The 17667-nt window shown below is 32.5% G+C and overlaps 3 protein-coding genes across 7 annotated transcripts in view; 2 read left to right on the forward strand and 1 right to left on the reverse strand.

Annotated features, from left to right (window-relative positions):
• The first annotated feature begins 1049 nt into the window (after positions 1–1049).
• Positions 1050–9444, forward strand: mop (tyrosine-protein phosphatase non-receptor type protein myopic). Of its 2 annotated transcripts, none has more exons than XM_018521558.1 (15): positions 1050–1385; positions 1573–1778; positions 2018–2340; positions 2436–2548; positions 2654–3039; positions 3218–3565; positions 3810–4033; positions 4167–4399; positions 4480–6646; positions 6710–7263; positions 7378–7656; positions 7812–7996; positions 8086–8387; positions 8455–8610; positions 8735–9444. In XM_018521558.1, exons 1-15 carry the CDS (start codon positions 1299–1301, stop codon positions 8860–8862), a joined length of 5691 nt encoding a protein of 1896 aa, XP_018377060.1. In that variant the 5' UTR covers positions 1050–1298; the 3' UTR covers positions 8863–9444. The 2 variants fall into 2 exon arrangements, with proteins under 2 accessions (XP_018377060.1, XP_018377061.1); XM_018521559.1 differs by having other exon boundaries at positions 6725–7263.
• A 394-nt stretch (positions 9445–9838) lies between these two features.
• Stt3A (catalytic subunit 3A of the oligosaccharyltransferase complex) lies at positions 9839–14895 on the reverse strand. Of its 4 annotated transcripts, none has more exons than XM_018521564.1 (12): positions 14801–14895; positions 13271–13430; positions 13008–13175; positions 12762–12922; positions 12277–12666; positions 12024–12177; positions 11707–11945; positions 11414–11578; positions 11122–11310; positions 10683–10902; positions 10223–10411; positions 9995–10140 (listed from the first exon to the last, which is right to left on the reverse strand). In XM_018521564.1, exons 2-12 carry the CDS (start codon positions 13365–13367, stop codon positions 9995–9997), a joined length of 2118 nt encoding a protein of 705 aa, XP_018377066.1. In that variant the 5' UTR covers positions 13368–13430; positions 14801–14895. The 4 variants fall into 4 exon arrangements, with proteins under 4 accessions (XP_018377067.1, XP_018377066.1, XP_018377065.1 ...); XM_018521563.1 differs by having other exon boundaries at positions 14685–14895; XM_018521562.1 differs by having other exon boundaries at positions 14678–14895.
• A 1935-nt stretch (positions 14896–16830) lies between these two features.
• Nup205 (nuclear pore complex protein Nup205) overlaps positions 16831–17667 on the forward strand; it is a 7233-nt gene continuing 6396 nt past the window's right edge. Inside the window, exons 1-2 of the mRNA XM_018521542.1 lie at positions 16831–16988; positions 17403–17569. Of these exons, the coding sequence (XP_018377044.1) occupies positions 16979–16988; positions 17403–17569 (177 nt within the window). The 5' untranslated portion in view covers positions 16831–16978. The remainder of the gene's footprint in view (positions 16989–17402; positions 17570–17667) is intronic.

The following is a 17667-nucleotide window of genomic DNA, read 5'->3' on the forward strand; positions in this document are numbered from 1 at the left end:
TTGAAATACAGAACAGCTTATAATTTAAAAACAAAATCAAACGCAACAAATATTATACGAATTATCTTCATTATGCTTCCATAATTTATTCCTGAAATTATGCCACCACGTTTTAGAAATCTTAATTGTATATAATAAATAAATAATTAATTTTCTATTAAATTTTTCTATTAAATAAATATATTAAATTTTATAATAGATAAAGAAATAATTTTTAATTACATATAAGTAAATAAAGAAAAAACTTTAATTACATATAAGTGAATAAACGCATTTCTTTTATTGAGCATATACAATATTGTATATATAAAATATTCTGAATCATACATGATGATCTTATATATCATATATATTTCTTGTAGTCATACAATTAACGTTAGTTAGGAATTTATTTGATTTTTTTAAAAAGGTTACTTTGGCGCCATCTACCCTTCTTTAATATATTACCCATGTAAAAGTTTAAAAATTTTCTGATAGATGGCGTGCAAGAAGAAAAACAAAATTTAGTTGGTTTGACGCCATCTAGGATTACAAACATGAATTGTCCTTGTTCAGTTTTATCAAATCTTCAATAGATAGCATCTCTCAAGAAAAAAATAAAAATTGACATTTTTCAATAATCTGCTTTTTGTAGTTACTTATATTACTTAAAATGAATTAAATATATAATCCAATGTCGAAGAAAAAAAAATGAAAAGTACAAAAAGTTCGGTCACGCGCACAAAAGGAATAAATCTAAAATATTACTTTATTTTTTTCTTTTTCGAACTTCGTGACATATTTTATATATTTAATAATAAATTGAGTTCTTTTATATGTTACGTAAAACAAACTATAATTTTAACGATTCTCATAGCGTTTCGTTCATGTAATTTTTCTTTACACCACCGAAAATTTTGCAAAGTCTTCAAAATAAATCTCTCGATGTTACGTTTGTTCTTCATGTGTTAATTTTCTAGAATGTGAGAATGTATATCCTTATTTCTTTGCGACAAGGTGCGTTACTATCGTTACAATTCTCCATTACATTTTTGGAATTCCCGCTCCAGAATAAGTTTCTCGAACCTGTCGAGCGACCTCGCTTCCATGAACAGGAACTGACAAGAACTGTCGTCGTCAAGTCTCAATTGCGTATGCTCCTCAAAGAGACGGTAATCCTTCATTATTCGTACATACTTATATGTAGTACGTAACGGAGAGTGTATGTTCTTGATTGGATCCTCGACCTCCGACAAGTTTGACAGATGACCGACTGTCAACGTCCGACAAGTTTGATAAAGTGAGGAAAATAAGCCGACATGGAGGCAGTGCCGAGATTACCAATGATATGGTTCCAACTAAAAGTTAGTACAGAGCGGACTACTTTTGGTCCGAAGCTCAAACAGGTACGAACCTTGCGAGTTTGTCTCTTTTTACTTTTATATCTAATTAGTCAATCTTTATTATATGTTTTGTCGTTAGAAATCCATTGTGGAATGTCAAAGTGATAAAAACAACTTGTCACCACCGTCGTCTCTTGAACATCTCTGTGGCTTTGCTTTGCTTGTATACTGTTTTTCTTTCTTCTTTCAGTACATACAAGATTTTTACAATGAGGAACCTGAGTCATACAACGAAGAAATACGAAAGTTGGAAGCCCTACGCACGATGGTAGTTATGGAACACCCACTCGACATGGCTGTAGTTACTACGTTAAAGCAATATTATTGCCAGTTGCATTTTCTTCAAAGCAGATTTCCCATGTACAAAGATGGTCCTGCTGCTGTTACATTTACGTGGTATAAAATCCCATATTTTCTATTATACTTTATGAAGATTAATTATCTAACATTTATCTAATTGTATATAAATTGGTGACTATGAATTTGTTTCTGTTAAATTGCACAATGTTTTTTTTTTTTTTGTAGAAACGTTTATGTTTAATTTAATTTTTTTAAAAAGAAGTGCTCAGATTTAGTTAAATTGCATATGAATTGACAACTATTGATTTGTTTCTCTTAAACCACTTTTTTTTTAGGAGAGACGCTTACGCAAACTTGGTGTGTTCATTGGCAAGCATTCGTTTTGAAATTATATCGATTTTATACAATATTGGAGCAATGCACACCCAGTTGGGCGCACAGGTGGAAAGAAACAGTGCAGACGGAATGAAAATGGCTTGTACTCATTTCCAATGTGCAGCATGGGCGTTTGAACACCTGAAAAATAGTTTTCCTCAACCGTCTGGTATTGATCTATCACCAGAATTAATGACATTTATGCATCAGCTTTCCTTAGCACAAGCTCAAGAGTGTATATTGGAAAAGAGCATGTTGGATAATCGCAAGCCGACAATTGTAGGTATGTTTCATCCACTGTCAGTTTTATAAATCAATTGTTATAATAACAACTGTTTAGCTCTGTCTGTCATTGTACAAGATTTATGTATTATGTAGCAAAAGTTGCAAAGCAAATAGTAGATTACTTTACTATGGCCTTAACCACGTTGGAGCAAGGTGGAGGTGAAGATGGAACTATATCCGATACTGTGGGTAATAAAATTTATAAGGTGAGATAAATCATAATCTATATACTTGAGTTACTTTATACATTTTTATGAATTTGAATATAGTTTTATAAAATGAAATTAAGTAATTAATCTAAATTTTTGTAGAGCTGGAAACGCTATGTCAAATTTAAAAAAGCGTATCATATGGCTGTTACGTATCTTTATCAAGGCCTTTCTGCGGAGGAACAAAGGAAAATGGGAGAGCGAGTAGCTTTTTATAATGCTGCGTTAGCATCTCTTAATGAGGCACATATGATTTACGATTCTGCAAACGTCAAAGAGGAAAAAGCCGCAGTGGAAGAATCGCTCACATTTACCAATGATGTAATTGAAGGCAAGAGAAAAGCCGCTAAAAATGAGAACGATTTTATTTATCACGAAGAAGTGCCTGAAAAAGAAAGCCTTCCTGCAGTGAAAGGCGCGTCTTTAGTTAAAGGAATACCGATTAACATAAATGACCCAGAGGTATCAGGACAAGATATATTTGCAAGGTAATTATATTTCGTAATTATATTTCATATTCTTGTTATTACATTTACAAATAGTTTAATTCTTTATTCTTAAGTTAACAATATAAATAATAAAATTATTTTTTTCTATTGTATTTTTCTTTTGTGTAGAATATTACATATTCCTTTAAGAATTTAATATTAATGTTTCCTTTCACAGATTTGTTCCTATGAAAGTACACGAAGCTAATTCTCTTTATTCGGAAGAAAAAGCCAAAATATTACGTTTTATCGGAGCAAAGATTGATGAAAAAGATCAATATCTTAATACTTATCTTACTTCATTGAAGCTAGAACATATGAATTTTTGGGATCCTGATACGCAAGCTTCGGAATGGGAATGTTCACCTCTCCCGGAAGAATTACTCGAACGATGTGCTGCGCTTAATGCTAAACAACATGTTATTCAAGATTTAGTAGATATTATGGGAAAATTATCTGAAACAAGCCAAGATGTGGAAAAAGTATTAAAAGAAATATCAAAATTTTTATTGGAAGAGGAACAAAAGTATGAATTAATCATCTTTTGCTCTTGTTAAAAGTTTTAAGCCTCTGATGTTATTGGTTGCGTTTAGCAAAAAAAGCAGCTTTACAGCTGTTGTAAAATTCTTTAATATAATTGGTCTTTCTTTTAGATTTAAATATATAAACCAATCATATTAAAAAAATCTTACAATTGTAAATGCTTTTCCTGCCGAATGCAATTATTGACTATTTAATTACAGTTAGAAAATAAATTTTATTTTTTACAGGGAAAAGCAATATCAAGATGCAGTAGGTAAAAGGCCACCATCGATAGTGGCAACAGATTTAACTAGAGAATCTAAGAAATATGAGGAAGCACACAACAAGGCTTCTGAGAGTAATCAAGCTCTTCATAAAGCAGTAACAATGCATGTAAAAAATTTAAAAATTCTCGCGCAGCCATTAGCTGATTTAATGGCCCAAATTCCTTCACCAAACGTTTGCCTTCCAGGTAATTTTCATATAAATTTTTTATGTAAAATAATATTTATATATCGTTACTATACCATAAAGTAATTATAATAATTTATATAACTTATTAAATTTGAGTTTAGCAAATGAATTTATTCTTTCAATACTTGTAGATCAAGGTTCTGAAAAATCGCAAGCTAAAGAAATAGAAAAAATGCAGACTAAAGAGTTGAAACGTGTTTTAAATAAAGTAGATGAAATGCGAATGCAGAGACTTGATTTGCTTACCAAATTACGAGATCAAATTGTTCGAGATGATTTAACGCGCTTACTGGTGACGGCTACGTCTGAATCTGTCTCTCTGGATCGTTTATTTGCGGACCAACTTAACAAGCATCAAAGTTTGGTCAGTAAAACTTTGTTTAAATTATTTCATATTTTCTAATACGTAAATATTGAATAAAAGAGTTTAATATTGGATTGCAGGTGAGCTTGATAGAACAAAATCTTGCTGCACAAGATAATATATTAGCAGCTCTAACGGACGCGTATGCACAGACTGCTAATGTACGTAAAAGTGTGGAGGAAGTATTGAAACGTAGAGAAATGATCATATCTTCTTTAATCAATTCTTATGACGCATATGAGGATTTGCTAGCGAAATCGAGCAAAGGCTTAGAATTTTATAGAAAATTAGAAATAAATGTTTCAAAGCTATTACAGCGAGTTAAAAGTACATGTAAAGTGCAAGAAGAAGAACGAGAACAAATACTTGCACAGGACAATAAGAATACGTACGAGAAAGTCGACGCAACAATACCATCGACTTACGACCAAGCACGTCCTCGATCAGGTAATGGCCTGAAGCTGAAGGATTATTTGAACAACAGAGTGGAAAGCGGCACTGGTTATCAAAATCCATATTATAACTTGTATAAAGGACATGTTGCATCGATGCAAATGGATTCGAAATCATTAACAACTGACATGGGAAATAAAAATGTAATTCAATCTCCAAGTACAATACCCGTATCGGAAATTCCGTCCTCGGCTGTGAAGTCACCACAACATTATTATCCTGCAACGTACGCTGATTATAGAACAAGCTCTCCATATCCGTATGGTACACAGACTTATTATGAAAATCCGGTTGCTAATAGCATCTTAAGTCAGAATTACTTACCGACCATTACGAACACTACGAATGTGTATCAACAACCAACTCTATCCACGTCAACTGCAAGTGTATCTAATTCGAGTGTACAATATCCTGCTAGTTCCTATCTACCTAATGGACAAACTCTACCCGCAGCTACCAGCCAAGACAAATTCTGCGACATCTCTTCTAATTACAATGTTTCCAATACTTTGCAGTATGACGCTTATCAATCACCAACGGGATATAACAGCTATAACATTACAACACCGTATGTTCCCAATCAAGAGAAAGTTACAGTTAAGAGCGGAACGGCTGAGACGTCCACGCATATTCAACCAGTACCGCAAATGCCTGTTTCTACCATCGAAGCTGCAGTAGTAAACAGCACCGTGTCGACGGTTGATGGCCAAGGGCAAACTTCTTACAACATTGTGCAACAAACTCAACTATATAATAATCAACAAAAGACAATTTTAAATCAAGAAATGTTTCACAGTGGTCAAAACGCTGTTAGATCTCAAGAAACGATGCCAGCAAAGGACAATACATTGACGCAGAATTACTCACTCCCTCAGACTGCTCAATCCGAAATCACATATTCGCAAAACTATCAGAATACCACGTATTACAATCCAACGGAACTGCAAGCTCAACACGTCCCGTATACTCAAAGTACATACGACATAACTGTCGTTCCTCCAACGCAATATATGCAATCGCAGCAACCAAGTACGAGCAATCAATCTGTACATTCTATACCATCAACAAATGAAGCCTCGGTGACATACTCTCCGAGTTTACACGGTGTTAATCCTGTCCAGTATTCACAACAGACTGGTACAGAACCGAGTAAACAGAATTACACGGATAAAACATATGCCGCATACGGCACACAAGTGCAAATGAACACTGTAGCTTCAAATTATCCAAATACTTATCAGAATTATCAGCATGGTACCACTGGTGCGCCATACGAACAGACCAGCATGCTACCTGGAGACACGTCCAACACATATGCTTACATAAATAGCTCGAGTAGTTCGGAAATAATACAGAGCCATGCGAAACCGACGACGGTGCAAAGTTACTCACAATCGTATCAATATTCGCAACAAGTTCCTTATTCGGGATACGTGCAGTATCCAAATTATTCGCAGGACCAAAATTATGCCTACATGCAAAACGCACATGGAGGCAATACAATGGCATACACGTATAATCCTGTTAATCAGGCGCAGGGCTATACTTACGCATCTAATCCTCAAGGTACACAGACTTCTCAAACGTTGGAGGCAATGGTTTCAGTAACATCCTCTGATGTTACGGCCAGTGGCATTTATCAGCAGCAAGAAATAAATGCACGATACACGAACGCGGGCAATAATGCTGTGGTTAGTCAAACGCTATCCTCGCAATACAGTCAAGTTTATCAATCTCAAACAGGAAATGATACGTACTACACCACGCCTTATGGTCTTCAAATGCAGGGTCAAGGTATATTACATCTTTCTATCGACATTGTGTTTTTTTATGTGTAGAGTTATATCGTCATTTTAGATCATTCTGTTTTAGCTGGTTCAGTAACAAGACCTGAAAATTACACTAATTATAATCAGACGTACATGCAAGCCGTCAATAATGGAACAAACACAACAACAAGTGCTAATCCGATGAAGCTCACTACCAAATCCGAGGAACCGAAATCAAATGTCGATCTTCTTTCTGACCTCGACATTACTATAAATCATGCACCTCTTGTGCCAGAAGTGAAACCTCTTTCCACAGTACAGAAAAAAGAGGAAGCAATAACAGCTGACACTGCGGAAGATGATAAGGTAGAAAAAAGCGAACAAGACAAATCTTGTAAAACTGAACAAGAAGTTGCAACTCTCACTGAAGACAAAAATGATCATGAGAACTTACAAATTGTATGGGATACGTGGTACAATGATGTTCAACCGAAAAAAGATCCCTTAGGAGAACCAGCAGCATTACAAAAGTTCATTAATGACGTTGAAAAATACGAAAAATTTGTAGATAGTTTACTCGTAAAAACTTTAAGTGGAGCAACAAATCTTGATATCAAATGGAAAGAAGTTCAAGATTTCGAAGTAAGTTTAAAATAAATTCCGTTAATATTCTACAAGTGAAGAACTTGATTATGTAGCTATTTTTAAGAATCTACGTAAATAAGTTCAAGTTTATAAAAATCTTTTCTTTTTTAGGAACGAGAAAATGGAAAACAGTCAATCACTGTAGCGTTAGCTCACTCGTCTGAAAATCGAACAATTGATTATATTCCATACGACACAACACGTGTGCAAATATCGTCATCGGATATTTCATCATACATAAATGCATCTCACATTATGGAAATCACACAGTGGATACCCACAGCATTTATTATAACTCAAACACCTTTAATAGATAAATTAGATGTTTTTTGGACGATGGTCTGGGAACAAGAGAGTGAAGTTATTGCATGCTTAGCATCTGATGCTCAGGTTTGTACCTATATAAAAATAATATATATTCTGTAACATAAATTAAGAAACTGAAAAATGCTATATATTGACATTTTTCGTATAAATTATATTGTATTTTTTTATTACAACACTTTTTAAAATTTGTATACTCTAATAATAATCTTTCATCATAGTTGAATGGAGAATTATACTGGCCCATAAGTGAAGAGGATAACTTAGATGTAGGAAATTTTACTATTTCACTAAAAAAGATAGTTAATCATACAACTTATATTCAAAGAACTCTTTCTATTCAACATAATAAAAAGAAATCTGAGAGAGTTATTGTACACATGCAATTTCTTGTGTGGCCTTCAAAGTAAGTTAACTCTGTAATTGAAATACTTTGTACTAAATACTATGTACTAAAAGTACACGTACAGCGGTTAACACTTCTGACTTTTTCAGTGGTTTTCCGAGTAGTCCAGGTGCTATACTTGCATTTTCAAGCGATGTAATGACAGAGCAGGCATTAAGACGCTGTTCTCCTAAGCCGGTAATTGTACATTGTTTAGATGGCGGTTCGTTGAGCAGTCTATTTTTAGTAGCCGCTGCGACTGTATGTCACATACGAGCTGATTGTGGAATCGTAGATGTACCGTTAGTTTTTAAAGGCCTTGCGAAATGTCGCAAACAAGTCGTAAATAAGGAATCGTTATTATTTGCATACAGACTCGTATTGTACCACGCTCAGGACATCTTAATGAAACGTAAGTGAAATAATTTCTCATGATACCTTTAATAAAATAATTCCAGTAATATATTGTTTCATTTCAGGCGGTATTTTATCCTCTACTCGAGCCACATTTGACAATTTAGATGGATTCAAAGGGAACAAGGAAAAAACATCGCGAAAATTACAATGCCATCCTTCGGATGATTTTCTTCATAATCTCGGGGTAGGAATGCAACGTCCTGATTCTGAACAATCAGGTACGCAATTATCAAAAATATTGTAAATTGATTTTAATATTAATTTTAAACAAACAACTTGTCGAGCATCAGTAGTTATTTCAATTTTTAAAAAAATATATATATCTAAATTTTTTTATTTTAGGAAAAACACAAACAATTTTAACAAACGATAGCACGTCGAGTAAAAGTTTAGCGTCACAAGAAAAATCTAATGGCAGAGTCATTGATCCCTTGAGTCAATTGGATCCTTTGTGGTCCATCAGAAGATAATTACACAACGCTAGGAATGTAAATTCCACAATGCAGCTTTAAACGATTATTTAAACGAAATAGGCATTCCTATCTTTGTTAAAGTGATTGAAAATATCGAGCTAGAATTTTTAAGATAGCTTGTATAAATAATGTTATAATATATATGGAATTAAAGAGTAACACGATGCATCTAAATTAGCCTTGAAATAAAAGACATTTATTCAAGTATTTGTGTGCTAATTCTTAAGTTTTAAGTTTTACTGTCTGTTAAATATATAGAATAAAAAATATAAAACATATGCCTCCTATTTGTTCATTTTTTATGTTTATACATTTCAATTGGCCTAAATAATGCAATCTAATTGCATTATTTCGTTTATATTCGCTATATTTAGGCTGTAATGTATAATTAAGTAAGTAAATATAACATAACTTGTATTTCCTTAGCGGTTTAATATAATTGATTTAATATTCTTGACTGTACCTATGTTTCCATAAGAAATAATTATATAAACTTTATGACATATTCATTTCCAACATAATTCATTCACAGATAACGAAGATATTTTAAACCAGTGACGCACAATCTGCGGCCCACCGACTCATAACCGAAAATATAAAAAATATAAAAAGTATATTTTATACAAACAAAATAAACATTATACGACCCGTAATATTTTATCTATTTCTGAAAATAGCTTTCTAAAAATGATTCTTAAAAAAAGATTGCGCATCACTGCTTTAGATAATATAATCGTTTGACAATTATAGCGCATTGAATGCGAAATATTTATTATAGAGAAACAACTCTTCTATATTTAAAGCATAGGTATATGCTAACGTTCATAAACAAATGCAGTATTCTAATAATCATGTTACTCACAATATTATGTGATGGTTTTTAAGGATGCTGCCGAAATGTATATTAGATATCTTTCAAAATTCTAATAAATTGCGTACAGCAATATTTATATTAATGCTATTGTTCATCTTCACATTTCATTTATAAAAATTTCAATTGCAATGCGATGAGCAATAATACATATATATGTATATGTATTAATTTCCGCAGTGACTGTCGCGAAACTCACATAACTGAACGTTAATATAAAAAGATTTTTGTCTATGCAATACCAGTGTCAGATTACTTTTAAGCCCCTCTGTTTCGTAGATCTTTCACTTTGTAAATTCGCACAAGCCAATGTTCTGTCGTATATGCTTCTTCCAATGTATTTAATTCAAAATCTTTGTTTCCAATCTCCATGTTCCTTACTCTGTCATAACCTGAAGGCTTGCCTATTTAAAAAGTTGAATGACACGAAAATAATTACAAAACTGATATATGAACTGCAGTTTTAATAAAGCAAAGAAATCTTACCGCCTTCGGTATAGACTTGACCAAATCTGTAATAACACATTTTGTACATGAGACAATTGAGCAAAATTGGAGATCCCTCTTTATCTACTCGGAATTCGCCTGCGGAGTTATAATAATCCCACTCGGTTATGGACTTTCCTTTTTCCGTACTACCACCAATACGCACCATCCATAGGAACTTATTTATATCTAATTAAAATACATGATTAATGTTAATTTTTTACAATATAATGTATAGAAATTTTTATCAATCTGAATAGTTAGATTTGTCAATAGTTTAAATATTAAAGTAATTAATGTGACATGAAAGCGATCAATTCGTAGATTCTAGGTTCAATCCTAATTCTCATTTCATACTTTGATTTACAAAAGATAAAGGAATGATATAAATTGTTAACTCGTTTTTAAAACAATAAATTAAAAGTAAAATATTAAAATAATCATGTTAGATTATATTCACCATCTGATGAGTAGCCAGTGAGTCCTCCAAAAATCACAAGAACATAGTTGACATCTAATTCTCTCATAATTTCGTAAGCCTTTTCCTCGGAACTGGCCATTGCTTGACCGACTCTTGATATGTGCGTATTATTCCATGTATTATTGTCTACTAAAATAGTACGATTTGCCATCGCAGTTATCTGATACCCGTAATCCCACCAAGACATTATTTTAGCATTCTGAAAAGAAGATAGAATGTATAATTTATTTTAATGTATGTTTCCTTTTCATTTTTCAATTCCACATGTTCTTTTTTATTTCAATACGCAATTTTTATTTAATTTTCTAACAAACTGTTATTCAGTATATCATCTTTTAAATAAAGACTTGAATTTATAATCCAGATATTTAATCGTTTGCATTTGAAATAACACAGGAAAGTGATTAACAATGTTTACCTCGGGTGTGTTCATACGTAGCCAATAATATGCTTCTCTAAAATCGTCAAAAATCATTCGTCCACCATCAGGCGACCGTGCAGATAATACAATACTAGGCGAGCTGTAAGCTTCTGCTGTAACCCACGTGCAGTGAAAGGTATAAGACAAGAAGAGTACAGACATTACTATGATGAAAAATGAGGCGATCTGAAAATGTGTCTTTTATTTCTATACATTCTTAATTTACTTTTGCTATGTCTAAATATCTTATCTTAGACATATCTAATTTTTCGAAATATTAGAAGCTTACCTCACTCCTCAAGATATAATTACTCTCAAATTTCTTGGCTTTCTTATCGACAACTTTTCCACTTTCTACTTGCTTCATGTAAGTAACTAATAAAGAAGACGCTCCAATTCCACCCAAAATGCACATTACTGGAGCAAGTACTAACATTAAACGTACCATCACTCCCTAAAATATTTAAATGTAAAACATTATTTAAATGTAATGTAATATTTAATAAAAAATGAATATGTAAAAATGTATATATATGTATAAATATGTAAAATTACAGTATAATCTTGTATACTTTTACTTACTGCAAAATATAAACTAGTAACTCCATACAAAATTAAGAAAATATTCGAGTCTGTTAGCTTAGAAAAACAGAAGTATAAGCCTGATGGGAATAAAAATACAAGAATCTGCAGATCAAAGTAGAAGGAACTCCATGATGTTGGTTGATGTTCCGAAACTGAAGCAATTATTGGAATATGATTTTTTGCATAAGATGGATCGAGCAAGGAATAAAAGCGTCCAGTCCATGGTGATATTTTTCCTTAAAAAAAATTAAGCAATATATAACATGAATGTAAAATGTTTTATATATATAATTAAAAAGATACATGATCAGTACCTGTGATGGTTAAAATACCACCAACTACACATGACGTTGTAATCACCACAGCAAGCAGAGCACGGAATAATATCTCAAATTCCTTTTGAGATAATTTACTCCGCAAATAATCTACTAATGCATGAATTTGACAGAGGCCAAAAACACCTAATGCCTAAGAAAAATGGCCAAAAAATAAAATTTTACATTTCAAGTCAAATACTAACATTCACTTTTTTAATAATGCCTTATTAAAAATATTATCACAACTTACAAGCATGTGCTCGGAACTCTGAACAGGTTGAAAACCAACAAATGAGATCTGCATAGATAAAATGGTTCCTAAACAATACAAAATACTATATGCAATGTATATCCTGTGAGAAAATCTGCCAGTCACCATCAACGTCAGCACATGCAATGGAATCAAATTAATTAGAAAGACATATCCGCCCCAAGAAGACACCATATAGAAGTAAGCCAGTGCAGCGCACGTAGCCCAACATATCGCTCCTGTTTTCACAGCTTTAATCCACATGTAGTATGTAAACAGCATACAAAAAATCGCTATGCCTTCATTGTCATAAGAACCTGCGACTGACCGAGATATATAACCAGGTACAATTGCAATCATTGCAGCTGCGAATAGGCCTGATGCTGAATCCTAAAAAGATAAATTGAACATGAATAGAATGCTGTTACATCTTGCTTCAAATAAAATGCTATGCTCTGTATAATCAATAAAAATATAAACTATACCTTTAATTCTTTGGTAAGCAGATAGGTAATAATTGTTGTTAAACTTGAAAACAATGGAGCGAGGAAGACACAAATGTTGCGTATATCTAGTGTGATATTAAATAACCACGAGATACGATATAATGCTGCAGAAGTTATCATCAAACCAGGATATATGGTTCCTACAAAATTAATATTTAAAATATTAAATCCTTCCTTCTTTTCTGAGAGAATCCGTATCAAAATTTATAAGCACACAATCAATACCTCCTATTATCCTGCCAAGTGGATACCAAACGCGATCATCAAACCAATTGTGAAAACTGTAGAATCCATTTTCAGCTAAATATTTTGTGGTGCGATAATTGAAATACGGATCAAATTCATGAATAACACTTTCAAATCTTAGTACTGAGAACAAACGTGTTGCAAATGCTGGAAAAAATATTGTAATATAAAGATGATTGAATATAACTAATTAACATTTCTTTATCTGATAAATTAAACTACAAAGGTAATAATAAACCTACATAAAATTGCTGCTAAGGAAAGCACAGTTAACTTCAAAAGTGTTTCTTGCTTCTGCGCCGTCATACGCAATCCCCTTGTCTTTAGTAACGTCGCCATGTCAATGCAGAAAAGTGCACAGTAATTTTAAATAAAATAAATCCTGTATCTTACAGCATCAATCTGCAAATAAATCAAAGCTCCTTTAAACCATCCTTCCTCTATATACACTTGTGTGTTGGCATATCCTAAACAACATGCATTCAGTACTTTTCAACAAGAGACATAGATACAGTGTAACACAGTCAATTATTATATCTTATTGTTTATCAATGTTAAACAAAGATAAAATAATCATTGTTACACTGTAGATGCCATGGAACAATCACATACTGTATGACACAATAATATAGTGTTGACTTATAGCTAAAACAATGCTTAGCTTTTTTATTTTACTATCAAAGTAAAACAAAAGAAGGTCTCATATACTTGTCTAAATACATCCAAATACAAGCTTAAAATCTTTTATCAGAGTACTATTTTAAAAAAAATAAATGATAATGAAATATAAAAATTTGGTATTCATGAAGTGATATAAGACAATGATATAACACAGCTGGTGTTTTTCTGCAAGAGATATAGTACAATACAGTGATCATTTCATCTTTGTTTAACATTGGTAAACAAGGATATAATGATTTTGTATTATACCTACTTTGTCATCTGTATCTCTTGTTGGAAAACACCTGGTATTTTAGCTGTGTACATTTGTGTTAACTTTTTTAAATAAAAACATTTGTACATCAAATGAAGTAACAATTTTACTTGTTAAAAAATTTTTGCGCACCTTCCGCGCCAACTCTCAATAGCCTAGATTTTGTTATTATTTTAAAGAAAGAGAGGTAAACATATTTATGTCCTTGTATTAACTTGTGTTATAGTTGGAAAACATGGAATTGTACACTGTATTAGACAGTATTGTCTATTTATACTGGAAAGCATCCTCTAGCTCTTGCTGAAAAGTGCCATATGTCTAGAAGATTTCTTTTTATGATGTTCTTTAGGTATCTTTTAGATGTGTCTCGGAAAACGTCTTTATAACGTCTTTTATATATGCACGCTGTCTAGATGCATTGCTATTGTCAATTAGAGAGGTATTGCGTAGTGTATAGTAAGAGATAGATAAATAAAATTTTTAAGCGACAATAACAGGTAGTTCTATATATCTAATTCGCATGCAATCTGAACACATGTCCGTTATTACTCGAGGAGGTTATAATCGCATTGACGGAATAAAACGCCGAGTGAAATGCAAACGACGAGCGTTTCCGTTCTGAAATAAACACACGCTCCCTAATTTTCGGGTGTTTGACACACCTCTAACAACGCACATGCAACCGCAAACAATGCCGGGTAGATTCATCACTGACCACGTACACAAAATTACCGGCCGGTGACATACGTATACGTCGATTCGCATATTTTACTCTTCCGTATCGTATATATATTTAAGCGATGTGTCAACGGCTTCCAAAAGTTCGGGAGAAACTTACGAAATTACTTTATACAACAAATGCGTAAACACAACGTGGCCATTTAAATAATAACAGAAACGCCAGACAATTTGTTCCAAAAGAAAAAGTCATAGATTATGATCCATACAATCTGAAGACGATCAAACGGCTTGAATTTTAAGAAGATGACTTTAACGTCATCTGTAGATATCAAATCAATTAAATACGTTGATCTGCCGATCATTATTATCACACAATGGATTTATTAATTAAATTACGTACGTCTTTTATACTGTCTCTTTTTTATTTAATAAATAAATATTAATTTTAGAACTTTAAATTCTAAAAAAATATAAGCGTATAATTTCAAAAAAATTATTATTTACAGCTAAGAAACGGTTGTTATTAAAGTCCAAAAAAAGTTTCTTTGAAATAAGATCTTTAGGGCCGGTTGTTCCACCTTTTGGTAAATTTTATCTGTTAGGTAAATCTGGCAAGCCACGCATGTAATTGGATCATCTTGCTACTTAACCAACAGGTAAAATTTACCAAAAGGTGGAACAACCGGGCCTTAAACCTTTAATTATAAATTTTTAATTTGAAAGATTATTAACCTGTGGATCTAATTTCTCAAAAATTAGCGAAACGTTAAAAGAATATAATATTAGACAAGATGTGACAAGAAATGATAAATAAATTTTTTAATTCATCAATCACATTGTGAGATTTTTAAGAATTCATAAGCCGGTATTCATAATTGGATCTTATATTTAAAATAATCTTAAAAACATTCTTAAGATGTCATGAACCACACACACACACAATTAAAAGGTCGCATTAGCGACTTAAGATTACTTAAGACGGTCTTAAAATAAAAACCGACTATGAATACCGGCCTTAGAATTTTAAGTTTAACATTTCGTATAAAAATCTCTGAATTGACTGAACGGAATTAAAAATCTTTTTATAAGATTAAAGTAGACGCAAAATTAAGAAATGGTGCAGTAGACTTTATACTAAAATCGAAAAAAATTAAAAACTTATTTAACTTTTTTTCGATTTTAGTATAAAGTCCATTACACCACCTCATAATTTTGCGTCTATTTTAATCCTGGAAAAGGATTTTTTATTTGGTTCAGTCAATTTGGAGATTTTTATATGACTGTAATGTCGATAATTTGGTCACTTAAGGGCCACTTTCACCATCATCGGTTTACTTAACCAGCCTAGTAATTGTAATGAAATAGAAAGAGATAGAACTATTTCTATCTCTTTCTATTTCATTACAGTTACTAGGCTGATTAAGACCACGGTCCACTTAACGCTGCTAGAGTACCTATAAGGAGAGTATGGACATAAGGGGCGACGCCCTCGTGATTGGTCGCGCCATTTGTAGGCCTTTTCGATGTGTTGATGAATCTGTGAATTGGTGTGAGCACTGTTTCATGGGTAGTAGTACAAACATACGCGAACGTGAAATCGAATTATCTGTCCCAGCAATGGCGTCCTTCCGGTCTTATGTCCATACTCTCCTTATAAGTACTCTAGACGCTACAAACGCTTCGAAGCGTTCTTTGATTGGTCAATTTGTAAAATTCTTTCTTCTGATTGGTCAATGAAGTATTTGCAGCGTTAAGTGGATCACACCCATATGGTCTGTTTTCTGTTCCTGCACTAGACTGTTCTAGAACTCTCTTTCTCGCTTTAAACAAATATCAAACGTATATCTACCTCACTTTAAGTTCCAAAAGTGTACACTAGTTCAGCCACAAAAAACAGACATAAGGTGCGTTCCGTATCGCGCATGATGCGCATGATGCATCCTTGTTTAACATTTGGTAAGTCCGGATCTACAATAGGTGTTTTATGCCTTATGCCGTAAAAAACTGACCAATTACAGTCGAATCCGAGAAGAATAAGCGACTGTGATTCGCCCATTTCTTATGGCTTAAGGTTTAAAACCCTATTGTAGATCCGGGGTAAGCAACAAGGATAAACGATGCATTATGCGCATCATGCGAGGAACGGAACGCACCCTAGTTATCTTGATATCAGTGTTCGATCTCCAATTCACCCTATGACTCGTTCCCGCCAGACTAACCGGTACCGACCGGTATTTTATATTTTATGAGATTTATACGGTTACATTGCACTTAATTACAGTGTCTCGTTACTTCTAACTTGTTTCTGTAACGTCGTTTCGTAACGTGTAAAAAAATGTCTGAAGGTAACTTCAATAGCACTTGAATATACACGCGGCAAATTTAACCTCTCAATATTTGTTATCTTGTATTGCATGACAAGCTTAACCTCTCAACTCCTTAAAACAAGTCTTTAAATTATATCGAAAAAATCGAGTTGTGTAATGATATATTATAATTAAAAATTAAGGAATTTACATCTCTCATAAATCGAAACAATATTACATATGTTTATCTAAGCCTGCTTTATTTGCAGATAAGATACATTTATTTACAAAAGTTAATGCATGTAGCAATAGTTAAACATAATGATGCTTATTTTATGTATTATATATTAATAAGATTTTATTTATCATATATATTTATGTATTCAATATATATTTCAACATTTACGACTGATGATATTTTTAAATCTAAGACAGTATTTCTATCTTATATAGATAGAACAGCAACAACAGAAGATATGTGGACTCCATATAAAGAATTGCAAAGTCTTGTTGAGAAATATATAATATCAGTCCCTGATATTCAAGATCCTCAGTACCATGAACTCACAGAAGCTTTGCGAAATCACAGACAGAATTTTCTTACTATATTAAAAAATCCGGTAAGCTTTCTTCTTATTCTTGTTATATATTAAGTTACTGTAATAAAATATTAAAACTAATATTAGAAAAAATATATTCATAAATTTAAAAAAAATAT

The sequence above is a fragment of the Trachymyrmex cornetzi genome, unplaced genomic scaffold (assembly GCF_001594075.2).
Source record: "Trachymyrmex cornetzi isolate Tcor2-1 unplaced genomic scaffold, Tcor1.1 scaffold99, whole genome shotgun sequence".
In the NCBI taxonomy this organism is placed as follows: domain Eukaryota; kingdom Metazoa; phylum Arthropoda; class Insecta; order Hymenoptera; family Formicidae; genus Trachymyrmex; species Trachymyrmex cornetzi.

Excerpts from the sequence above, each read along its gene's own strand:
- Stt3A (XM_018521565.1), bottom strand. The coding sequence starts at position 13,367 with ATGGCGACGTTACTAAAGACAAGGGGATTGCGTATGACGGCGCAGAAG. Across the intron at positions 12,178-12,276 it reads AGAGTTCCGAGCACATGCTT|GCATTAGGTGTTTTTGGCCT; the intron begins GTAAGTTGTGAT and ends CATTTTTCTTAG. Across the intron at positions 10,903-11,121 it reads TACGTATGAACACACCCGAG|AATGCTAAAATAATGTCTTG; the intron begins GTAAACATTGTT and ends TCTTCTTTTCAG.
- mop (XM_018521558.1), top strand. The coding sequence starts at position 1,299 with ATGGAGGCAGTGCCGAGATTACCAATGATATGGTTCCAACTAAAAGTT. Across the intron at positions 2,549-2,653 it reads TGGGTAATAAAATTTATAAG|AGCTGGAAACGCTATGTCAA; the intron begins GTGAGATAAATC and ends AAATTTTTGTAG. Across the intron at positions 3,040-3,217 it reads GGACAAGATATATTTGCAAG|ATTTGTTCCTATGAAAGTAC; the intron begins GTAATTATATTT and ends TTCCTTTCACAG.